General features: G+C 51.3%; 1 protein-coding gene across 1 annotated transcript; it reads right to left on the bottom strand.

Moving 5' to 3' along the window:
- Positions 1-350: 350 nt before the first annotated feature.
- GPR101 (G protein-coupled receptor 101) lies at positions 351-5,483 on the bottom strand. The gene has a single exon (XM_051969152.1). It carries the CDS (start codon positions 5,481-5,483, stop codon positions 4,203-4,205), a length of 1,281 nt encoding a protein of 426 aa, XP_051825112.1. The 3' UTR covers positions 351-4,202.
- Between the last annotated feature and the right edge of the window lie 19,896 nt (positions 5,484-25,379).

Below are 25,379 nucleotides of genomic sequence, written 5' to 3'. Positions count from 1 at the left end.
CCTAGTTACCGGCCCTGGGCTAATCCCTCCTTGGTAAGACGGCCGTCTCGTGGGGAGCACTCCCCCCTTCACCCCGAAGCTTCACTTCTCCAAGGTCCACATCCTTCAACCAATCCTCTGATGACCGAAAAATCAAAAGACATAGCATCATGGGTTGAGGGTTGGAAGAGATCTTAGAGGCCATCTGGTCCAACCCCCTCATTTTACAGATGAGGAAACTGAGGCCCACCGGAGTACAGTGACTTGCCTAAGGTCACGCAGCTAGTAAATCGGCAGAGCCTGCATGTCAATCTGGGTCCCCAGAGCTCCAGACTCAGCGCTCTTCCCTTATACTAGCTGCCCCCGTGAAAGCCTGGGAGGCTAACTAACTTTTTGTGTGCTCACCTATTTTCAAATGACAGAATATTGTGTGCAGAAAAACGTCCTAATGTTGTTAGATTTTATTGGATTAGCACATAATTGTTCTGTAATAAAAAAATGGCAGCAAAGCTGAATCTTATCAGATCAAAGGTCCTTTTTCTTAGCATCTCACATGAAAAAGGGCTTTACTTCAACCAAAAGATCTGTGATGTACATCTTTCCTGTAATGAAAAATCTATTTACGAAAAGAATGAAAAGTGAATAAGGTTGGGGGGAGGGGAGAAGAGAAGGGAAGGCGTGTTAAAAATAAATCACTGGATTTTGCCATCAAACGAGAATGTCGGGTGCGTTGTTAAATGGACCCAAAAGGATGAGAGGGTTGGGAATCGGGGTTGGAATTGAGGATGATATGGCGGAAAGCAAGACGGGCAGTGTGGCTTAATGGCTAGAGAAGGTCAGCCTTGAAGATAGGGAGCGGGGTGGATGGAAAAAGAGGAAGGGAAGAAAGAGACAGGGGAGGGAGAGGAGGAGGAGATAAAAAATCCGGGAGAAGAGAAGAGGGGGAGAGAAAAGCACAGGAAAGAGAGGGACAGAATCAGGGGAGAGAGAGAGAGGAAGGAGAGAGAAATGTGAGAGAGAATGAAAAAGGGGAGAGAGAAAGAGACGGGAGAGAATGGGGAAAGAGAAAGAGGTAAGGGGAGAGAAAGGAAGGAGAAAGAGGAAAGAGAGAAAGGGAGGCAGGGGAGAGAGGAGCAGGAGAGAGAAGGCAGGGCAGAAGGGTGGCGGCCAAAACAATTTTTTCTGAAATGGGTTTTGGTGGTTAAGTTTTTAAAATAACAAGTGGTTCAATTTCAACAAATGTCTTAAGAATGTGACTAAAATATGATCTACCTAACTGGGTATTCTCTAGCCAAAGTACTTTCGATCTAGATAGAACAGCCTCAACTACCATAAACAGCTTTTAATCACAGAATCCCTATCTTGGGTTGGATGGGACCTCCCAGGTTATCCAGTCCAACCCCCCCATTTTACAGATGAGGAAACTGGGGCTTCAGAAAACTTGAGTGACTTGCCCAAGATCACCCCGCTCCAAAGAGGAGAAGCTGGGATTTGAGCCCAAATCCAGTCTCTTTCTCCTCTGATCAAAAGATGGGTCATGGGGTCATTTATTCTTTCAGGTGCCTACTGGGGACAGGCAGATAAAAGATCAAAATGGCCACACATTTAGGAACTGTTTTTCTTTTTTTTTTAAGTTTAAAAAGTCCAAGAGTAAAGTCGTGTCTCCCCGGGGCCCCTCCTCATGATCACGGGCCCGAGTTAGCCTGGCTTTCCTGGGCAGATCCGTCCCGTGTCCTCGGCTCCGACTAAATTCCATTTCCCTTTTTGCCCTCCAGATGCTGACCACTGACGGAGCGGCCCTCCAGCTGTTCACAGCCCAGCTACCGAGCTGTTTGCCTCTTTCCTCGGAGGAGCTCCTGTCAGAGTCAGTGAGGAGGAAGAGATAGAGAGCTATGCAAATGATTGAGAACATAGCCAGTGGAGGGCTAATATCAATAAAGCAGGAGGTCTCCCGAGATATGGGAATCTCATAAGGATGGGGCTCGAGGTTGGCGATATCGCCGCATCTATTTTGTGGTCATCAAATTGACCAAAATCTCTCGGGCAAATTGTTGGAATCTGCCTCCCCTCTCCGATTTGATTCGGTTTGACATGGTCATCAGGAACCCAGATCGTCGGGCTGACCATTGGGGATCTCCTCAGGGAGATCCGGCCTCTATAATCGGAATAGAAACAATGATGCTAGGATTTAGCCAAAGAGGCCTTTCTCCCCTGCTCTGCGTAACAGAAGCCTCTCCTGGATTAAGCCCGGGGAAGATAAAGATGGTTTTTGTCAAGTTTTCTCCAAAGCTTTTTTCTCTTTTCCAATAAAATGTCCAGGTTACATTTGATTGGAAAGGTTCGAATTCCAGATTGAACTGGGAGCAGAACATCGGGGGGGGGGGCAGTAAATCTCCCCATTTTGCATCAAGCTACTAATTCCCCTGCCAGGTGACGGCCTTTCCGATACGATCCCAGGCCCTCTGGGGGGTCTCGATCTGGCATCGTCTCGAAGGACCGCCCCGTGGCTTCTCGATGTCTCTCTCTCCCCCCACGGTGCTCCAGGTGTGGCTTTGACCCGGGCAGAGGACAACGGTAGGATAACTCCTCCGGTTCTGACCGTTGCCCCTAAGGTTAGAAGTTTTAATGGCCACATCCCGGTGTGGGCTCAAGTGGAGCTTGGAGTTCACTAAAATCCCCACATCTTTTTCCGAGGAACGGTCGGTTAGCCACCCCAACCCCTCCGCTCTTGGACTTATAGGTGTTTTTTTTTTTAATCCAGGCATAAGATTTGCCATGAATCTCTACTACAGTTCCCCAGATTGGATTGAGACCCATCTTTTTGTCTGTCAGGAGCTTTTTGTAGCCTGACTTTGCTGTACAACATGTTGGTTCTCAGAGTTTGATGCCAGCTGCAAATTTGCTAAGCATACCATCTATGTGGTGCTATAACATTAGTTACTCACCAGGGAATGTCATACTTTCCCCTCCGATGTCATTTCAGGCTCCCTCCTCTCTCTCCCTTACCTGCTGGGAGCTTGGAGGCTATTAGGAGCTCTGCGGGAGGAAGAAAACAGCTGGGCATGCATGGAATAAGCCTTGGCGTCCCCCTTTGTGACAGTTGGGCACCCTTCGAATTTCTTTCCCAGGCCTGCCCCCCCCTTTTACCTCTCTCAGTTCATATTTGTGATGGCACAGTCACCAAATCACGTTTTTTTTTTTTTTTTAAATGAGAGTCTCATCATTCTCGTGGGCAGTGCCAACAATGCAGGGCCCTGGCCCTGTCCAGTTCACGTCAAGGGCCGCCTTAGTAGAAGTGCCTGTTTTCTGAAACAGAAGGGACCGGCAGAGAAGGTTTAACTTAGGCTTATTTTAAAATTCAGTTTTTTTGTATCTCTAAGTTCACTAAATGAAGTCGAAAAGGAGAAACACTGAAGTGTTTCTTTCCGACCTCATTGAAATAGGAAATAGGAGATATTAGTCAAGAAAACCCTCTGGGGGATGTCTCCAGATTTCCTATTTTTTAGGGCATGACCTTAAAGCCTTACCCATTCCACAAAAACAAGACAACGTGAAATGAGATCTGATGGTTGTGCTTCCCTCCCTCCCTGTTTTCGGTGGACAAGCTTCCCATTTTAGGTATGTCCTGGGATCTTTGTCCACTCTGTCGGATGTTGCCAGAACTTCCTAAAACCTTCCCGGGATGCCATCCTCACACTGAGTCGTGACTCAATGGCCTTCTTCCACGGTTGGCCCTTTGGGCCGATTTCAAAAGCCCTGGAAAGAAAAGTTCACCTGGACTGATGAGGAATCTGACCTCTGGTTTCTCTGGCAGCACGTAGCCATTAAATGCCCATCGTGGTCCCGGCTACTCAAAGTCCTCGTGTTCCATCCCAAGTTCCCGTAAGGGAACCCGGGCAGACACGACGTAACTCCGGGAGTGGGCGACGATACCGAGCACAGTTCCGAGATGGAATCAGTCTCTGATGATCTAAATCTAATGATTTGGTATTTAAATATCTTGGAGGTGGGGGTGAAGGGTGGAGGGGTTGGGGATGGGGGGGTGGAGAAAGTCCCGCTCAGAATCCCAAAGTTCTTTTCTCACAGCGTCTGCGTCGTCCACCCCCCCCGGCCCCCTCCATTCTTACTCTACTAATTTACTGTACAGAGAGAACGAATTGTCTGTAATCGTCTCTGCCCGTGTCCAGCCGGACCGGGACCCAGTTCCGGTGACGGCCGGAAATCTAGGATTTCCAGGCCGAGGTCAGAGAGAAGTGGGAAGGGAAGGCCCTGCTGTCGGTCATGGTCATGGTCATGGGGAAGTTGTTTTCGGTGCTGGAGTCCTGTCCCCGGGGTGGCCTCTTGCAGAAGAGCCCGAGCAAGGCTACGGTGAGCTCCTTCTTGATGCTTTTGTGCATGTAACCATAGGTGTAAGGATGGAGGCAGCACTGCAGGAAGAAGAGCAGGAATATACAGGAGTTGACCCAAGGAGGGGCCGCTCCCACCGCGGCCGACACGGCGGCCAGGAAACAGTAAGGTCCGATGCACAGGATGAAGGAGGCGATGATGACGAAGATCACCCGGGCGGCCTTGCAGTGGTAAGGCTTGGGCTTGGCGGAGCACCTCTTGGGGCTGGGCTGGAACGTGCGGGGGATCGGGATGATGGCGTCGCCGTCTTCCTCCTCTTCCTCGCTAGGCTCCTCTCCGCCCATGTTGCTCTCCTCCAGCATTTCCTGAAAGCCCCGGGGCCTCACGGGATGCACCAGGGCGTTCTGCCTCCGGGCCGCCTGGAACACCATCCCGTAGCACCCCACCAGGATGGCCACCGGGCCGATGAAGGACAGCAGGATGTTGAGGGCGGTGTAAGAGGGGCTCGTGTTCCAGAGGACCACGCAGAGAGAGCTGTCCTTGTCGAAGGCGATCTCTCCCCATCCGATGGCAGGGGGAGCGCTCTGGATCAGACTGAAGACCCAGGTGCTGAGGATGAACATCCCTCCCCACATGGTGGTCATCTTGTTGGGGTAGGACAGCGGGTAGATGATGGACAGGTACCGGTCGATGGACACCACGATGATGGTGTTGATAGAGGTGTAGGCGAAGAGGTGCATCAGGGTGATCATGATCGTGCACGTGTTGTCACTCAGGGGCCAGAAGGAAGGCAGGGAGCCCGCCACCACCCAGGGCATGACCACGGAGGCCTGGAGCATATCCGAGATAAGGAGGTTGAGGATGAAGCGGTTGGCCACCTGCAACAGCTGAGGCTTCCGGTGGAACACCGTCAGCAGCAGGGCGTTGCCCAGGACGGAGACGCAGACGAAGGAGGACAGGAGGGAGATTCGGACTATGCAGTGGAAGAGGCTGATCATGGAGTGCCCCTCGCCGCCGGTGGTGCCGTTGCCGCCGTCGGTGCTGCCGTTGCCGCCGCCGCCGCCGAGGCTGCCGTTCCCTCCGCCGCCACGGCCGCCGCCGTTGCCGGGGTCTCCGGAGAGACGGGTGGAATTACCGAGTTCCTGGGACAGAGACATGGTTCCCGGGTCTTATCTCCCGTGGCTCCACTGAGATCCGGGTCTGACGAAGGGCTCTGCGGACGACCTTAGATGCCAGAGGAGGCCTTTTTCAGGTCTCTTTTCAGCTGAGGTCTGAAGGGGAGTGGAACGTTTATTGGGCAGGCCTAAACAAATGTGTGGGAAGAGTCATTCATCCGTGGGAAACGGCCTTTACCTCTTCCGATCGCCTCCTTCCCCGAGAGGGGTCTTTCGCCGAGGCGAAGCCCCCCGGGTCCCCGGCGAGTCTCCGAGATGAATTCAATTGACACCGCGGTCACAGCGCATCAGTTATCGAGGGAAAAAGCAGCAGCCCACATATGCTCTCCTCGCTTAACAGCTTTAACTTGCCTTTTTCTCTTCTGGTACAGTAGTGCAGTTTACCATGGAGACCAGCTCTAACTGGAACGCTGGCTCACATCGATTTCTTGCTTTCTCATTAGAACGGCACCAACTGAAGAATGCAGGGAAGACACACACTGCCAAATGTAGGGGGAAAGTGGTAAAAATGAAGAAGGAGCCACTGACAGCTGGGGAGCAGCTGTTCTTCCCCTGTGGGGCAATTAGCCGGCGAGGGGGGGGAGGTCCGCGCCACCGGGACCCCGGCCGAGCCCCGCGTGGCCGGCGGGAGGGACCCTGTATAGCGGGAGCAAAAAGGGTAAGCAGAAGAAAAAGGGAAAAAACCGTCAGGTACAAAAGAAAATGCTCCACGCTCACCTAATGGAGTGGAATAAGAGTGCAGAGAGAACAGCTAGTTACATTTCAGCTGATGAGAAAGACAGAGGCGATGGGAAAAGAGGCAAACACTTCCCAGCAGCACAGGCGACTAGTTACCGTGACCCTTTGGAAGAGCGTGGTGCGCTCCCAACGCCAGCTCTACCTGGAGATCGGGCTCTCTCCCGTAACGGATGCTAGCAGCCTTGCCGTGCCCGAGGCTAGCAGCCCTCCCGTGGCCGGCGCTAGCAGCCCTCCCGTGCCCACGCTAGCAGCCCTCCCGTGGCCGGCGCTAGCAGCCCTCCCGCGCCCTCAGCCTGCGCCACAGCGGCCACTCTTTCCCCTGAGGACTTAAGAGAAATGGCATTACCTGTTGATGCCCCGCTGGCGGCTCGGTTTCGCTCGTCTCTGCACGCCCGGGAAAAAAAAGACTACCTCCTCCTCCTCCTCCTCTTCCTCCTCCTCGCTCCTTATCCCACGAGGACGGCAGGCAGGCTGGAGGCTGAAAAAGACAAAAAGCCTGTCACATCTTCCCCGGGTAGTCGCGCGGCTTCCTTCGACGGCCAGGGGCCGCCCCGCTTTCACCCCCGGGAGCCGCGGAGCGGCTCGGGCGGCTCGGGCGGCTGGGGGCTCACCCCTCGCTCGCAGGGGCGGCTCTCCAAGCCGACGGCCGCCGCTTCCCTGCTGGGGCAGGTAGCCTCTGGCGGCGGCTTCGGGATGGCGGAGCCGGGCTCGGGGAGCCGCGCCTCCCGCGGCTGCCCTTTCTGGGCGGGCGAGCTTCCTGGAGAGGTAGCCTCGGCTCTAGCCCACCTCGGCAATGACAGCGTCTGGGGCTTGACGGCTAAAGCCCTGCTGTCAGTGTGAGAAAAGACTTACCCGCATTCGAGTCCTGGGTAGAAGGAGGAGAGAGCGAGGGGGGGGTCTCATTGGGTTTTACTTGAAGGAAAAATTGGGTCCTTTTAAAAATCGGGGCTCCGAGCCATTTTCCTGCCTTTCCACCTCTTTTTTCTTTTTCATTTTTCTCTTCTTCTTTCCTCATTTTCTTTCTCTCTTTTCTTTCTTTCTCATTTTCCTTCTCTCTCACTCTGTCTCTTTCTCGCTTTTTTCTTGCTTCCTCTCTTCCTTTCTCTCTGTCTTTTTCTCTTTCTCATTTCTTTCTTTCTTTTTTTTTCTTTCTTTCTTTATTTTTTCTTTCTTTCTTTCTTTCTTTCTTTCTTTCTTTCTTTCTTCCTTCCTTCCTTCCTTCCTTCCTTCCAATTCCTTCCTTCCTTCCAATTCCTTCCTTCCTTCCTTTTTCTTTCTCTCTTTCTTTCTCTCCCTCCCTTCCTTTTTCCTTTTTCTTCTTTTCTTCCTTCCTTTCTTTTTCTGCCTTCCTTTTTCCTTCCTTCTTTTCTTCCTTCCTTTTTCTTTCTCTCTCTTTCTTCCTTCTCTCTTTTTCTCTTTTCCTTTTTCCTTTCTTTTTCTGCCTTTTTTTCTTTCTTTCTTTCCCTTCTTGGCTTTCTTTTACTGCCTTCCTTCTTTTCTCTTTCTTTCTTTCTTTCTTTCTTTCTTTCTTTCTTTCTTTCTTTCTTTCTTTCTTTCTTCCTCTCTTTCTTTCTCTCTTTCTTCCTCTCTTTCTTTCTCTCTCTCTCTCTTTCTTTCTTTCTTTCTTTCTTTCTTTCTTTCTTTCTTTCTTTCTTTCTTTCTTTCTTTCTTTCTTTCTTTCTTTTTTTCTTTCTTTTTTCTTTCTTTCTTTCTTCCTTTCTTCCTTTCTTCCCCTCTCTGTCTCTGTCTCTGTCTGTCTCTGTCTCTGTCTCTGTCTCTCGCCCAATTCCCATAGACACGATAAGCTGACTTGTAAATTAAAATCCCTGCCTGCATTTAAAATGCTCCCTCTGCTACTGACTATCTGAGTGACCTTGAACAAGTCCCTCTCCCCCTCCCCCAAACCCCTACAACCTGTGTGATTTTCAGCAAATGACTTGGATCACTTCTCCTCCCGGAGCTCAGCGGGCACTAGCTCTCGGGGGAACCTCAAGCCAGGCTCTTCCCTCATTTTCCCTGCCTGATTCTCAGAGGGTCTCAAGTGCTACAGCCGTGAGACCAGGAGGGGCTCGTTTTAGAGGGTCCCCGAGGTCCCTTCCAGCCTGAAATCCCCTGATGAGCAGAATGCCAGCCGATGCTGGGATAGCCGTGGCCAGAGCATTTTACGGTCATTTGCTCACCCGAGCCTCACAATAGCCTCGCCAGGAAAGTACCGCGGGCATTATTAACCCCATTTTATACCACAGGGAAGCTTCGGCTCAGAGGGGTAAATTTTGCCTGGTGTCACACACAGCAAGGAAAGGTCAGAGGCACGATTTCAGTTCGGGTCTTAGGTTCACAAGGCTCCCAGCTTCAGAGCGGGAGGGACCTCCCAGATCATTCGCCCCCCCCCCCCCCCAATACACACGCTTTATTTTTTGAATTGTGTTTATTAGTTTTGGACAGTTCTAAGATTTTGCTTTCCATCTCCTTCTCCCTGCTTCCTCTCGCCTCTCCCCGAGAGTGCAAGCCAGCCGAGCTCGATTCTCCGTGCACAATCACATCGAACATATTTCCACATTAGTCATGTGGCGAAGACGCACACACTTTACAGGGAAGGAAACCGAGGGCCGAGGAGGCTGAAGGCTTGTCCAAGGTCACCCAGGTAATCGGGGGGCGAATTTGAACCCGAGGCTGACTCCTTCCAGAGCCTAGGCTCCTTCCCCGAGACCTTTCTCTTTAGCCTCTGATGATCTATTCTCATCCCAATCACTCTATCACAAACAAGATGAAAACAACTGGATTGCCTCATACATATTGATCATCGCCGTTCGCACAATTTCCCAAGCATCTAGCGCGCCTCCGCTATGGCTAGCCCCTCCGCCGAGCCAGAATCCCCCCCGCCCCCCCCCCCCATCACCATCGCTCTCCAATCTGGGAGGGGGGTTTTAAGAGGCAGGAAGGCAGCGCAGCGAAAACAACAACCGACCGAACCTTAGTTCAACCCTCGGCTCCACCACTCGCTCCCTAGGGGAGCTCGGCGCGAGACATTTCCTTCCCCTTGCCTGGGCCTCAGTTTCCCCCTCTGTCAAAATGAGCGGGTCGGATTAGATGCGAGCCTAGATTAGACCGAGGCGCCTCTGGAGAGCCAGCAAATACACTAAGGAACTTGGATTTCACCCGAGCAGAAATTCCCTCCCCCGAGGCTGAGCCCAAGCGCCCACCACCCCCAATTTACCGCCTTAGAAGTTGTCGCTGCTCAGAGAGGTTAAGGGCTGGCTCCGCGATCACACAGCTGGAACACCTCGAGAGTCGCGGCAGGTAGCAGTCTGCACAGGCAGATTGCAGTCCCTCTCCAATTTAGCGGCTGCTCTCGCAGAGCGACGCCGCGGGCGAAGCTTCGGGCGAGCCAGGTGCCCGAGCTCGCCCGCCGCCCGCCCTCAGCCGGGCTAGCACGCTAGGGAGATGTCTCCCCGATGGTTCGCCAGCCTTTTTTTCCCCATTCACTAAGCGTACATCGAGGCGGCGGCAGCCGCCCCCCGGCGCATTCGCCTCCCGCGCTTCACCGCGGTCTCCCCCGACCCCCCAGTTGGCTGCGTCCTTACCTCTGCCTGTTGAAAGCCTCCCTTCCTTCGCGGCTCAGCTCGAGCGGAACCTCTGGCTCCGAGGCGGCTCCGATCCCGTCTGCTCAGTCCCCGGCTGGAAGGGCTCGCTCCCGCCTCCGGCTCCCCTTCCCTCAACGAGCCTGGAAGTTCCGGCCGTTCCGGGGGCACCGGCTGTTGGGGAGCCCACCGCAGGGGCAGAAGCGGGGCTCCCCAGAAAGCTGGCTCTGAGGAGAGGCTCGAGTGCGATCAGTACGGAGTAGCTGGGAAACAGGAGAGAGAGAAGGAGAAAGGGACAGAGAGAGAAAGACAGAGAGAGAGAGAGAGAGAGAGAGAGAGAGAGAGAGAGAGAGAGAGAGAGAGAGAGAGAGAGAGGGAGAGAGAGGGAGAGAGAGGGAGAGTGTGAATGAGAGGAGAGACAGGGAGAGAGTGAGCCCTGCGAACGGGAGATCAGGAAAGGCTTCCTATAGGAGGCGTACCCGATTTCTCTAAGGGTTATCATCACTCAGCAATGACCATAGTCCCTTCCGCCCCCGCCCTCTCGAATTCCTCCTCTAAGGCTGCAAGCTCCAAGGCTCTCTCCTTCGCTCATGGCTCTTGACCTTGTGTTTGGATTTTAGCTATCTAGGGGTCAGGGTGATCTGCTGAAATCATCTGGACTGGGGAAACAGGTTCTAGATTCCGAGCCCACTTTTAGCATCGATGATCTGTGTCACCTTGGGTAAATCACCTAGATTCTCTGTGCCTCAGTTTCCTCATCTGTCCAATAAGAGGACCAGAGCAGAGAGCCTCTAAGGTTCCTTCTTCAATCTGATGTGTGACTTCACCTCCCCAGCCTCAGTTTCTACATCTGTTGAAAAAAAAGGAGAGACAGAGAGACAGAGAGAGAGAGAGAGACAGAGAGACAGAGAGAGACAGAGATAGAGAGAGAGACAAAGAGACACAGAGAGAGAGAGAGACAGAGAGAGACAGAGAGAGACAGAGAGAGAGAGAGAGACAGAGACAGAGACAGAGACAGAGACAGAGAGAGACAGAGAGAGAGAGGTTTGTACTAAATGGTCCCTTTTCACTGCAAATTCCCTGCTCCTCTGTGGACTGTGTGGAGCCCTAGCTTGGGACCAGGGCCTGTCATTTTTTCATATCTGTATCCTCGGCCCAGAGCCAGGGGACATAGTCTGTGTCCTAGGTGCCTAAGACGTGTGTGTGGACTTGATCTGCCGACAACCTTGGGAGAGATGGCAAGGACCCGGAATTGCCACCGGCCCAGAAAAGGGCCTCAGCTCCATAAGATGACTATCCCAGTTGCTGATTTTCCTTTGATGTCCTTCGGTTTCCACAGTCCCCCGAGCTCCTCTGCTAATCGACAAACCTGTTTATTTTTTTCTGTGTATGTTTTTGCAGTTTCTGCTGAGTGGCCCCACTATGCCAATAGGTTCCACTTCATGACTCATTTTTATCAAGTAGCAGCAAAACATCTGGTCTGTTGGCCGGCCGAACATCTGGTCTGTTCCTACGGTTCTAGCCTCGGACAGCTCATGACGGTTATTTTCTAAAATATCCTTCCACCCAGAGTCCCCCAGTGATTCTTTTGTCGATCCACATTTCCAGGGCTAATTGCTGTTATTAACCTTCGTGATGATCATCTGTAATAACAATAATTAAGCTATTACTTATAATAGCTGGCTTTTCAGGAGCATTTTAAAAGTTTACAAAGTGCTTTCCTCCTAACAACCTTTGAGCCGGGCCCACGGGATCACAAATGAGAGAGGGAAGGGCCCCAGAGATCATCAGCACGGTCATCCCCATTTGACAGAGAAGGAAACCGAGGCACACGGTAGGGAAGGGAAATTTGCTCAGGGTCACACAGGTGGTTACCAGGGATCTTTACTGAGATCTTTTCTCTCTCCCTCCAGCACTCTTTCCTCCTTCTGGAGGCTTTCTTATAGCTGACCAAACCGAGGCTCACAGCAGTGAAATGGCTCTCCTAGAGTCAGAAACCTATGGAGTGAGAGCCGGGTCCACCCCGAGTCTCCTGACTCCAAAGCTACTGGCCTTGCCCCTTCAGAACGCTGGCTCTCTGCTTGTGCAGAGAGGTACCAGAAAGTGGACGAGAGTTGAGGTGGGGGTCCAGAGATATGCGCTCTTATATACACAGTCCATACAATAGCCACCATATTATGAAACCAACTGATGTGTGGGGTTTTGGGCTGAGCTGCTTTTTTTTTTTTTTCTCATTTTAAACCTTTGTTGCAAGGGAAGGTCCTATGGGGAGGGGGGGGGCAGAGGGGGTCGATTTGAAAATAAAGATCGTCTGAAAACAAAAGAACTCCCACTAAAGATGATGAAACAGACCGAGCAACCCGGGAAGCAAGTCCGGTCCATCTGCAGTCGTGTTCCGAGCCGACTCAAAGGCCGGCTTTGGAAATCGAGAGCAGGCAGGCTGCCGGCTTAGGAGCCCCGCCACGGAGCCGCAACAGGTTGACTCCCTGGGAACCGGAGGAGAACGTCATTGAGCGACTTAGCCGCAACTCAAAAATGATCAGTGGAAGTATTCTGCTGGGGTTCAATCAATCCACTTCTCTGCTACAGGACGGGGAAGATCTGGTCAGCTAACCAGAAAAAGATCTGAGAGGCTCGCTGGACCGAAAACTCGACAAAAATCAGTGGGGTGATAGGGCAGCCTCCCGACCCCCCCCTCCAAAAAAAAAAAAAGGGGGAAACTGAGATCTGGAGCTTTACACACACACAGCTTCCGGGAATAAGGAGGCGAGGTGCTGTGGTGTTCCGTCCCGGTCAGCTCCCAGCTGGGGTATTATGTTCCGTAGTGGGCGCCCCAGTTTCAGAAGGCGCCATCGGTTAGACTACATGGCTTCTGATGGCCAACACCAAACCAGGACTCTTTTTCTCTGCATTGCAGTGAATTGACCTCCGAGGTCCCTGCCGTCTCCACCTCTCTGATCTTAGGGTCTTGTGATGTAAACAACAAAACCGAGCCGGCTTGATTGTGTAGACGCGGCTCAAAGCCGGGACTCATTTACACACCGGCTTTTTTTTTTTTTTTCCCTCTCTCCCCCCTTCGCCCCCCGAGGTACTTTAAATGCTAAACGCACACTGACTTCTTCATTTCCTAGAACCGTAGAATTATCAGCAAACCAGGGGGGGGAAGCTGTAGTGGGGAGCAGCGGGGGGGGGGGGCGGCGGGGGGCCACGAAGGGGAGGGGTCCTTCAGTGAACATTTGCCAGGCTGAGAAGCCGAGGCGCCGCACTTGGAATGGAAGGAGAAACGGTCCCCGAGTCGGGGGAGAAGGAGAAGACTCCATAATGCCAGTTCCAGGGAAGGGAGCAGAGAGCACGCAGCAGAGACAGCCATTTCCTCCCGGAGCACTGCTAGAGCGAGCCGGGCTTCCCTACCCCGAGGACAGCAGGGACACAAAGAAAAGCTCCCGACGCGCCCAGATTGCGAGCGGCGCTTCTCTGGCGCCCACAGCCGGGAACCCAGTGGCTGCCCAGCGGCCGGGGGAATGGGGACCCCGAGGGGGAGGGATGTTACTGGCCGCCCGGGGGAATGGGGACCCCGAGGGGGAGGGATGTTACTGGCCGCCCGGGGCCGGTGAATATGATGGAGACGGGGAAGCGGGGCGAGGCGACTAGAAACAGGCTCGGGAGAGCGACACGCGCAGGGGGGAGAAGAACGCCAACGCAAGGAGAACGAGGCAGAGTTAGCAGGGAGCAAGCAAGCGGCGAGCACTTAAGCGCCCACGTTGTGCTGGACGCTGGGGAAACCAAGTCAAACATGGTTCAGTGGCTGCCCTCGGCCAGCTCCCCTTCCATACATGGCTCGGCGCCTGCCCTCAGTCAGCTTCCATTTATTTGCTCATGATCCCAACCTGGCTAAGAAGAGATGAGGAGATCTACCTTCTTGCCTTCTTGGCAGAGGCGAGGGCCTTGGGTCCCAACAGGGTGTGTTCTGTCAGGTTCATTTGATGTGTTGCCTAGTTTTGCTGAATTGTCCCCCGCCCCAACACAGAAACACACACACACACACACACACACACACACACACACACCCCTTTTGCTTTTTATTTTTTGTTACAAGGAATGACTCACTGGCTAGGGGAAAGGCTATATCCCAAACTGGTTATGTAAAGACCCAAATTATCCATCAATTTACAAAAAGACAGAACCGAGCTGAATCAGAACAATATACACAGTGAATACACCGATGTAAATAGAGGAGCACTGAGTGAAAGTCCAATTCTGAGCAAAGCAAAGCAAAACAGACACCCAAGCCCTATAGTAGACCCAGAGAATAGTTAAGGAAAAGGAGCTCCTTGGAACAGCAGAGATGGGAGCCGCAAGAGCAAAATGTCACCCATATCATCCAACAGGGTCACCCCAGTGACTGGTTTTCCGTGTTTGGGTTTTGCTCAACTCTCATTCTTTGCTAAGAGGGAAGGTCTGCTTGGGGGGCGAGAAGGGGAATGGCCATGGTGAGCTCCAGAAATGGTAGTGCTACAGAACAAAAGGCACCGGGAAAACATTTTCTTTTTACAGAGAGGAAGGAAGTTGGGAAGAAGGAATGAAAGAAAGATGCTGCCGGACATAGGACAGCGCAGGAAGGTGACGAGGGGATGACATGTCCCCAGGGGAGGATGGAGACACAGGGGCAACAGGATCTGCGAGCAGCAGCCGTGTCCAGCCATATACCAGGGGAGCCAGTCACTCCTCTCTCGGTCCTCGGTATTTATTCTCTGACTCTGTAGCTACCTTCTGTGGTATCTAGCTTGGTGGATGAGGAAAAGGAAAAGAGACGAAGGAAAGTGTCTGTGTCCCTAGACCAAAGCGGATAGCACAGATAGCTGCTGCACTGCAGGAGAAAGCGACATTGGGGAAGCAGGAGGAGGAGGACCAGCTGGCCCGAGTATCTAGCTGGCTGGACGTGACCCTCTGCCCCGGAGTCCTGTGTTTCGGGGAAGTTCCATCCGCCAAAGGGATCTGGTATCACCCTGTGCCCTAGGAGGGTTTAAACTGAGAAGGAGACGTGGGAACGAGGAGGAAGGGAGGAAACTCTGTTCTCGGTCCATCAACCACAGAGAGAAGCTGCAGTGTACGAAGAATAGCTATTGAGAAAACCAGCAATTCAGAGGAGACAAAACCCAAGAAGGGAGCTAGAGTAAAAGCCCTGAATGCAAATGTCTGTACATCAGTCCCCAAAGTTTAGATGATGGGCAAGAGGAAGAGGTCTTCATGCTGACTGCCCTTATGGGTATCTCTGAGACACAGTGGGAGGTGGCCCAGGAATGGAATGGGACTCCAAATGGGATATTCCTTATAAAAAAAAGTGGCAGTGGTATGTGTGTGTGTGTGTGTGTGTGTGTGTGTGTGTGTGTCTGTCTGTCTGTCTCTCTCTCTCTCTTTCTGTGTATGTGTCTGTCTGTCTGTCTGTCTCTCTCTCTTTCTGTGTGTGTGTGTCTGGCTGTCTGTCTGTCTCTGTGTATGTGTCTGTCTGTCTGTCTGTCTCTCTCTCTCTCTCTGTGTGTGTGTGTGTTGTGTATGGTGGCAAAGGGGAGGACCGTAAGCATCACACATTAAGAAGGCAAACTTGTGAGCAAATCTAGTAACCAGACCGGGGTTGGAAATATGGCGAAGAACACTTGGGTGAAGATCAGTGGGAGGAGAAATAGAAGCAATTTTGTCATCCCGTATGCTACAGATCACCTGGAATGAAGAGAAATCTATGAGGTCAGGAAGCACATCACAAGCCTGGCTCAGAGGCGTGATATATCGGCGATGGGGGACTTCCATTATCCACACATCTGCTGGAACTCTCTTTCTCTGCCAAAAGCAGGGCAGCTAATAACTTTTTGACTTGCCCTAGTGATAATTTCATTTTTCAAAAAGGAGAGGAATCAACAAGGGAAAAATCTATACTATAAAACTGGGAGGATTTAGTTGCCAGGGTGAGAATGAGGGAAACTTTGAGGGAACCATTTCCTCCCAGAGTTTGTGACTGAGGCAAAGAAAGCAGGGCACAGTGTGGCATGGACCTCAGACTTGGTTTGGGAAAGGAGATTTCGGTCCAGAAACGGTCCAGAGGAGAAAGTGGGAGCTCCTGGACTAAATTGCTACAAGGGAAGTCAACCCCGAAAGGATGGGTGATGCTCGAGAATAAGATTCCGAAGACGCAGAGAAAAATAGAATCGGATAAAGGTATAAAGACCAGGCTTATCAAATTTGCAGATGACACAACAATTGGGAGGGAGAGCTAAAATACTAGATGTCAGAGCCAGGCCCTGAAAAGATCTCAATCGGCTAACGCATGGGGCTGAAGCCATTAAGATATGATTTAAGAGGGGTGGACTTGATTCAGAAAAATCAATGTCATCGGTACAGTGGGAAGGAGGAGCTGGCTGGTATTTTGTCCAAAAGAGATCTGGGGGTTTTAGTGGATGGGAAGCTCAGAGTCACTACAGGACTAGAAAGTAGAATCCTGCTCTCCTCTGTCCTAGTCAGACCACAGCTCAGAAAATCTGATCCGGGAAGGCCCTTCTGATCCCTGCCTTTCCCCCAATCTCCTCACCTTACAGTTGAGGAAACTGAGGGCCAGAGAAATAATATGATTTGCTGAGGTCGTACAGGTGGGGGGGGGGCAGAACTGAGATTGGAGCCCAGGTCCCCCAAAACCCAGAGTGCCTTTTTCACAACTATGCTGTCTGGGGTATTGTGCCTAGTTCTGGTGCCCAATTTTAGGCAGATCATTGTTAAGTTGGGAGTGTCGACAGAAGGGCGGCCTGGGGTATTGTGCCCAGTCCTGGTGTCCGATTTTAGGCAGGTCATTGCTAAATTGGGGAGTGTCAACCGAAGGGCGGCCAGGGTTAGGAAAGTCCTTGAATCCAGGCCATCTGTTGATGGGGACTGCGTATGTTTAGCCCGGAGAAGAGAAGACTGAGGGGGGAAAGAGGGAAAGGGAGCGGCGAAAGCAGGCTCTGCTAACTGTCTTTGTGGAAGAGGGATTGGATTTGTTCGACTGGGCCCCAGAGGGCAAAACCAAGAATAATGGGTTGGAAGTTGCAGAGAGGCAGATTGAGGACTTGATGGAAGGAGAAACTTCCCAATCATTAGAGTCATCCAAAAGTAGAATGAGCTGCCTCTGAGAAATCTGGCAGCATAGACCCGGCTCAACATCTGGTACCCGGAGTGATGGTGACAGCTCCAGTCCCCAGCAGATAATATTCTCCTTTTTGGATTCGGGCGTTGCTTTGTAACAGCTCGTGTGTACGAATGAGCAGTGAATGGTTAATGCGGACCCCCTTTGGCGCATTTGTACACATGAGCAGTGAATGGTTAATGCAGACCCCTCTTTGGCGCATTCGTACACATGAGCAGTGAATGGTTAATGCAGACCCCCTTTGGCGCTGTCCAGGGCTAGCGGAGGTAGGGTGAAAACTCAATGCGACTTTAGCCGGGGTAATTCACGTTCTGCTCATCATCAGGAACACTGGGGCTGGCTGACATCAGAGGGGTGGAAGCCATCACGATAGGGCCCTGGGGCCCTTGGTTTACAATCCAAGGACAGATTAATCAAGGGCTCCCAGGTGCCTGCTTTAGATTTCTGCTGTTGCTGGCTCACTTGCTGGAGAGAAGCTGCAGAAAGGGCTTGAAAGAGATTCTACCAAAAAGGAGATTGTGTTTATGTCTTTTTTTTTTTCATTTAGGAAAATATTTCTGTCACGCTCTGATAGCAGTAACAGAGAGAAAGCCATCCCTATCGGCTCAACATTTTAATTGGATTAGTAACTCTTTCCCCCTCCCCGCTAGGAAAAAGCTAGCAAAGGAGAGAAGATCCGGAAGCAGCATCCACTGGGGGAGACGGGGAGGGCCTGGGAGACCACTGTCAAGTCCTGCTCTGCTACACGCTGACCATATGACCTTAGCTAAGTGTCCTGATCTCTCCAGGCCCAAGGTGGCTCTCTAAAACTCCAACTCACTCGGGTTAATCTGGAGAGGTTTGCATGTCCATGTGGCATGGGGACTTCCTGCACCACTGAAATCCCCTTTTGAGACTAAAAACAAAACCCAAACGAGAAGAAAGCTTGCTTGGCTGTGGTACAAGAGAAAGAATAGGGGTTTGGGGATGGGAAAACTGGACTGAAATGGTTACCTCTGTCATTCGCTGGTTGCATCCACCTGGGCAAGTCACTTTCTCGTATGGAAAATGAGGGGTTTGGACCAGATGATTTCAGCTCTAAATCTATGATCCTCTGACCCTGGACAAGTTTCCAGATTTCCCTGAGCCTCAGTTTCCTCATCTGTGAAATGGGAAAAAATTAATAGTATGTGTACCTTATAATGCTACTTTATGGTGTCAAGTGAATGGGAAGTAGGATGCTGAAGGGAGGGTATATGTATGTGTGTATATATATATACCTACACACACACACACATATATAATATATAATATATATATATATATATATATATATATATATATATACATATATTTATATATATGTGTGTGTGTATGTATGTATGTGCACCTGTATATATAGTGTGTATATTTCCTTTATATATATAGTGTTGCCATTTCCTTTTCTGGGTTTTATATTATTGCCATCTAAATAGCTGGGAGGGTCACATGGAGAGAGCAGACCGGAAAAAGACCTCGATCAGAATACTGATTTGTATGGCCCCCAAATTCATTCAAGAGAAGAACAGGAAGTGACCAGAGTGAGGTGGCCCCGTGGACAGACCATGGCCCGGGAGCCAGGACAACCTGGACTTAAATCCCCCTTGGCCATCTACTGGCTGTGACCCCGGGCAACTGATTTAACCTGTCAGTGGCCCAGAGCACCTTCTGAGGTTCCTGAGCAAGCCTCCATTAACCTTAGAATGTGATGAAAACTATTATCCCATCTGAGGCGCACATAAACACTAGTTGGTAAGTACCGATATAATCTCCACTTTAGAGCTGAGAAAATGGATTTCATGCAGAGAGAGGTTAAGTGACCTGCCCTCAGGTGAACAGGTCGGCTAGGAAGTGCCATGACTCCATGGGGACTCAGGACTCTCTTGACTGAGGCAGTGCTTGGTCTTCTAAAGCACTTTTCTACAAAAAAGCACTTGTGTTCGTTAGGTCCGGTAGTCCTAGGAGAGGCAGTGGCAGACGGCAGGTGGCAAGCTGCTTTTGGAATCAGGAAATTCCGGTCTTGCTTTTGATACCTCAGTTTCCCCATTTGTAACACGAAAAGTTTGGATTAGATGTTCTCTGTGGCTATGGTCTCCTTCCACCTGTCGACCTACCTAGGGTCATACAGCTAACAAACAGGTCACAAGATTGGAAATCAGAACCCCGGAGCTGGAAATGACCCCAGAGATCATCTGATCCAGTCTTTTCATTTATAGATGGGACAGCTGAAGCCTCACTAGGTGGAACCTAGGTCTAAGGTCAAAAAGGTAGGAAAAACAGAGAGGTAACACGTGGATAAGAGTCCAGATCCTCTAACTTTCCACTGTGTCAAAGCCACAGGCGACTAAGTCATTCTACAATTTACTGGGGAGATGACCATCTGCATTGGTGGAAGGAGTTTCCATAATGGGAGTTCCCCAGGCCAGTGAAATCACAGAAACCAGATCAGTCAATCCTGTCACGGAAACATCGTTTGCCATCGGGCTTCCTTCCTGCTGCTCTCCCGTCCGAGGATATGTCCTAAGTGAGTTTAGGAGCAAGAATAAACTAGGACATATCCTCGGACGGGAGAGCCACAAAGTAGTTCTGGGGCAAAAAACGGAGATGTCCCTTGGGATAAGGTCCATAATTATCCTAAGTCCAATTTCTCCAGTGCCTCGAGTGGTACAAAACGCTTTCCTTACAATAACCCCGTGAAATAGGTCCTCCCGGAACTGTGATCTCTATCGTAGGGAGCAGGAGAGGGAGGTTGTGAACCATTATGTCTTGCCTGTGGTCAAATGGTTAGGAAGCATCTGAGGCAGACCTCCCAGTTCCAAGTTCATTACTCCATCCACCACGCCAGGCTGCCTCCCATCAGCGACCTGCTCTCCTCCTGGAGCCCGCAGATGTTTCCGGGAATGGCCGTGGGTGCTCCTAGGAGGAGCTGTGAGTGATGGGAAACACATGGCAGGAGGAGCCTGCATACTTGACCAATTCTGCGGGCTGGAACTCGAGGGTGAGTTTGTCTCGCTTCAACTCAAGTTTCAGCGAGGCCTGGAGGCGAGGGATCGGGGCAGAGAGGCAGGGAGCCTAGTATACAGTCCCAACTCCACCAAGACACAGTTGCACACCTGTGAGCAAAGTCCTCTCCTCCTCGGGTCTTGGTTTCCTTACCTATAAAACGAGAAGGTTGCCCTGGATGATCCTCTGGTCTAAAGGACCCTTCCCGCTCCAACAGTCTAGGATTCTGGGCATAGTCAATGGTGCCAAGCAGCTGTCTCGTCGGAGTGGGGCAGATCAAGGTCAAGGACTGGGAAAGGATTCAGTCTGTTCTCCAGCTTGGATGGCCACCTTTTCCCATCAGCGGGGTCCTGCCAAACACGTTACCCTGGTCGTGGGAAAAGCGCTGGGGTGAGACAGACCAGGCCTGCCGTGAGGATTGCTTTCAGCCCTTCCCCTGTGGAACCGAAAGCATTTTTAAACAGTCCCCCATTTCCGGCTTGGAGGACCTGGCGGAACCATAAAAGGGGACCGTCAGGCTCTCCTCTTTACTTAGCCCCGTCTAGCTTCGGCCAGCACTAGCACGGGGACGACGGGCTTTGGGCAAACTTGAGGCAGAGCACCCTGGCTCCCTATGGCAACTGTCGTCCTCATGCTCACTTCGATGCTTTCTGGCGATACCCCCAACCGGGAGCCACCAATTCCACGTGGTCGCCCTTTTCTGAACCCACTTTCCCATTCTCCATCCTCCTGGCTCTTGTGGGTACTAGTGCCAGACTCTCTGGGGGCCAGGCCAGCCCCTGTCCCGGAGCGAACACGTCCACAGCCGGTCGGCTTTTGGGTCATTGCCCCACCGTGGAATTTACCCCAGGTACAGTCACGGCTAATTACAGCTCTGGTCTCTCCATGTCTCTGTCTCTCTCTCTGTCTCCTTTTCCAAGACTGTGCTTCGGAAACCAGCCACTGGGATCATAGCATTTCTCTAGAAGAAAATGTCGGAGGGCTCCGGTTCCTTTGGACTCTTTGAGTTTACAAATGACCTTCATCGTGAGACCGTCCGCCATCGACTTACTTGACACCCAAATTTGTTCCCGCCTGTAAGAAACATTTCTCTAAGAGCAGCTGAGTTTTGGAAGGAATGAAGAATAAGAGAAGTTGTAATGACCGCGTATTTAAAGTCAGCCGGAGTCAGGAATTCAGGTTAAGGGAAAAATCTTCAATATTTATTGAAGTGAAGAGGTGAATAAAGATTGCGATAGCAAATATGGGCAGCTGCGACAGGAAGCCAGCTAAGAGAGAGCGACGCGAGCCGAGCCAACCGTGGAGCCAACCGTGGAGGCAACCGTGGCAATGGCCGTCCCAAAAGTCTCTCCTCCCCTTCCTTTTCCACTCCCCTGCCTCCACCCACCAAAATCGTCATTTCCTATACAACACATCAGGACTTGCACAAAGAGTGGGTGGGGGCCATTCTTTCTCCAAGCTTATCTATTAATAGAGTATGGTCCAATTACTATTTAGCCTCATGTGCTTGGGACCTCAGTGCATCAACTCAAGCCTCAGCCCATTACAAGAAGTCTCTTCCCTTCTCTGGCCTTCTGATCTCTAAGGTCCCCCTCCAGTTCCAGCAGTCCGGAGGCCTAGATTCTCCGGCAGAATGCGAAAACAGGGTTCCCACCGGGCCTATTCTCACCGAGTCCTAGGCCAAAAACATTCTTTTTGAAGGGAGGGAGAGGGTCTGCTGGGGAGGTGTGGCTGGGAAATACTTCTCTGGCTGGCCAATGGGGAGGGGAATCCATGGGTTTCCGGTCGGCCAGCCAAATTGGATGGAGAGCAGCCAGGAAAAGGAGCAAGCAAGACAAAGGCTCAATTGAGGGGGAAAGTCTGTCCAGATGCAACATGGTGGCATTTGTGAGGGTGAAGACCTGATCTGAGCTCAGAACAGCTTGGAAAAGGTGTTGACCTAGAAATGATGGCGGGGCTGCAACCAGGAGCAGAATGTTCTCCACATCTTACCCCTTGTTGGAAGGAGAGAAATCTTTCTGCCCCCAGGAAGCTCTCCCGCCAGCGATGGGCGAAGGTAGACCAAGAGACAAAAGATTAGTATCTTGTGAATCACATCCTGGGCTTCTGGGATTTGAGGCCAAAATAGGCCTCGGTCCAGTTTGGACTCCCTTTTCCTGGGTTTCGGAGGGAGACTCTGCTAACTGTGGGTAACTGCGGATGCCTACACGGAACTTCTACGGGAGATGCAGCTTTTAGGAGACTGGGCTAGTTGGGGAGCTTTGGCTCATCCAGGAGCATTAGGGGAAAAACCCAAATCTTTCCAGTCAAAGCTCCTTGGGAGCCCACAGACTGAGAGAAAAGGACTCAACTAATTGAACTTAATTGTGCCAGCCTGGAGCATCTGTTTAGTATAATGGATTTCCCCTTGTTCTTGACCCTGAAAATAGAGGGAATAGGGTAGAGATGAGGAGCTATGGCATATTAAGTGTAAAAACCCTTACCAGGACTTCGGGCAGCAGCAGGTCGGGGACAGGGGAGGCTTTTGGCTGCTTCAAGCCAAGCATTTTGCTTTCCTAGAGCAATACAGCATTTTGGGAGCTGGTCAGGGATGGGTTAATAATAGGAAAACACAGAGGCAGGGGCTGGGACAAACGCAACGGGTCTGTTTGATGTGACGAAAAAACAAACAATCCAGAGGACAGAGATTTAGAATGGAGACCTTAGAGGCCCATCAGGCTCAACTCGTTCTACAAAGGAGGAAACTGAGGCCCCATGAAGTTCGGTGGCTTGCCCAAGGCCACACAGCTAAGAAATGGCAATATCTGAGTCGAGTCTATTTCCCAGTGCGCCATGGACAATTCTAGGACGCCAAAGTATTTTCTAGGTAAAGCTCTGCCTCTAGTGCATATTGGCTGGGTGATCCTGTGTGACCTCTCAAAGCCCTTGGGCTAGTGGGGCCCAACTCCACTAGCAACGGGGAGCACTACACTGTGCGGTAGGTTCCTTTGGGGCTGCATACTAATTTAGTTCTAAAGAAATATAGTGTTATCTCTCTTTCGTTGTCCTTTTATTTATTCCGTTAAATATTTCTCAATGACATATTAATCTGGTCCAAGTCAGACTCGGCGGTGCCCCGGGCCGCACGGGACCTGTGGTCGGTGGTCCCGTGTTAGATACCTCCACTCTAGGCGATTGTCCCCCGACTATAAATTGCAGAAAAGATGCCGACCTGATGTGGTAGAGGAAATTTCCTCACCCGCCAGTTCCCAATGAAATCACATCTCCAGTCTTTGGAGTCTATAGGCTATAAGTCAAGTCATATTTATACTGATTTAATCGATATTTATTTATTTATCGGCAATGGAGGTTAACTGACTCGCCCAGGGTCACGCAGCTAATAAGTGTCAAGTTTCTAAGGCTGGTTTTGAGTCCAGGTCCTCCTGACTCCAGAGCCAGTGCTCTAGCCACTGTAGCATCTAGCTTTCCCTCAATAAGTATTTCTGAGTTATTACTTTAAGGCCACAAGGGCTGGGGATGCAAAAAAAGGCAAAACCCGACCAAAAGCAGTGCTTCTCTCCAGGAACCCCACTCTAATGGGAGGAGGTGGTTCAGACCGTGTGATGGGTATGACGGGAGAGGTTCTCTCACAGGTTCATCGTGCCTTTCCTTGGAGTCCGAAGTCCTGACTTCGGATCCCTCCCATGCTTGGTGCTGGCTGGGCGGCTCCGAACAAGCCTCTTAACTGCTCTCGGTTTTCCTTTCTTCCTCTATGAAATGAGGGGCCATCAAATAAGAGTCTTCGAAGGCCCCTTCTAGTTCAGTGCCTTCCTAGGGCTCCAGGAGATGGGGTTAATAGCACCTGTACCCCCCTTCCCTCCCCCTTCCGGGTTTTTGTGAGGTGCAAATGAGATAATGTGTGTAAAGTACTGCGTAAATGCCAGCTATTAAATTAATTACATGAAATGAAAGGAAATTAAATGTAACTCTCTTTTCAGCTTTTGCTGCATTAGGCCCAACTCATGCGTTTGCCTGATAAGCTGGAGGCCCAGTATGCTTGCCCACTGTTGTTTGTCCCTACTTCAGTTTCTGGCGCCGAGCCCAATCTTTATTGATGGGGAGAATGTTTTGTTCTTCTCTACTACAGGGCTCCAGAATCCTGGTATTCGGAGGCTCATTCCTGACACCAGAGTGGGGGTTGGGAGTGGCATTTGGGGAGCCGCCACACCGTCCTGGCTCATTGTCTCTACCTGGGCAGAACTCTAGAATGCTGGTATCTGACCCCCCCTCACCCTCACCCCAAGAATTGTCACCTTATTAACATGCAACCCCATATGTTTTCTTTAGAGAGACGATGTGGTCCAGTGGCTAGTGTTGGACCCTGCGTTGGAAAAACCGGAATTTCAGTCCCGCCTGTGAGTTGTGACCTGTGAAATGGGGGTACTTTGCTTTGCTGCTCTATGGCTCGGTTTCCTGAGCTGAAAAATGAGGATAATCATTTTCACGATACTTCCTTCGCAGGGTTGTGAGGCTTGAATGAGATACTGGAAACGGAGTGCTAGGCAAACACCCCGGCACTAGGTAAATGCCTTTTGATCCTACCCTCGGAACCCACAGAAAGCGGGAAAGTCCCAAGTGGGACCATCCTCCCTCCACTGACCTCCATGATAGCCCCTGCGTTGGGGCTTCCCCTCCAGAGTCTCTTTGCCTGGGAGCCTTTGTGGGTATCATGCTGTCATTTTTTTGTTCTCCAGACAGCTCTTCCCAGGAGCCACCAGTCACTGGTCCCCCATGCGAAGCTCTCTCCTCTCAGCTCCCTTGCTGACTCTCACAATTCTGACACTCTCTAGCAGATGGCACTCACTGGCTTCCCCTGGGGACCAGCTCTCTAACTGCTGGTCCATATGGAGCAACTCGGGGGAAATCTCCGGCTCTGTTTACAACTCACAATCACACCTCGGTGCCATTGCCATTGCCTGTTGTTTCCATTCCTTTGAAAATTCACTTGGGAACCAAAAAAAGGCAAGTGGATACGAATCCTCCTTCGTACGTTGGAGTTTCCCATCCCTTAGCCTTTTCACCCAAAGGTCTCTCGAGGAGTGACGGGACTCAAGCCCTCCTGCCTGTATCTCCTGAGTGTTTTCCACTCCCGGTGAGTCAGTCCCCTCTCCCTCACCTTCATGAGGTAGGCCTCTGGGTGGTGTCAGAATCTCCCAGGCTCGGGGTCAGAGGGACACCCCCTTTCTCTCCCCACTTGGCTTTGTGTGCCTTCCATCTGCCCACTGGGTATCTAGGGGGAGTTATTCAAATTATTCTGGGGCTAGAAGAGACGAGAATATACATTTCCTCTCTTTGGATGGAGTGCTGGGGACTAGTGGTGTGGAATATGGC

Source organism: Antechinus flavipes, chromosome X, assembly GCF_016432865.1.
Source record: "Antechinus flavipes isolate AdamAnt ecotype Samford, QLD, Australia chromosome X, AdamAnt_v2, whole genome shotgun sequence".
Taxonomy (NCBI): domain Eukaryota; kingdom Metazoa; phylum Chordata; class Mammalia; order Dasyuromorphia; family Dasyuridae; genus Antechinus; species Antechinus flavipes.
The sequence above is the reverse complement of the archived record's forward strand: the minus strand, read 5'-3'. Positions and strand labels throughout refer to the sequence as shown.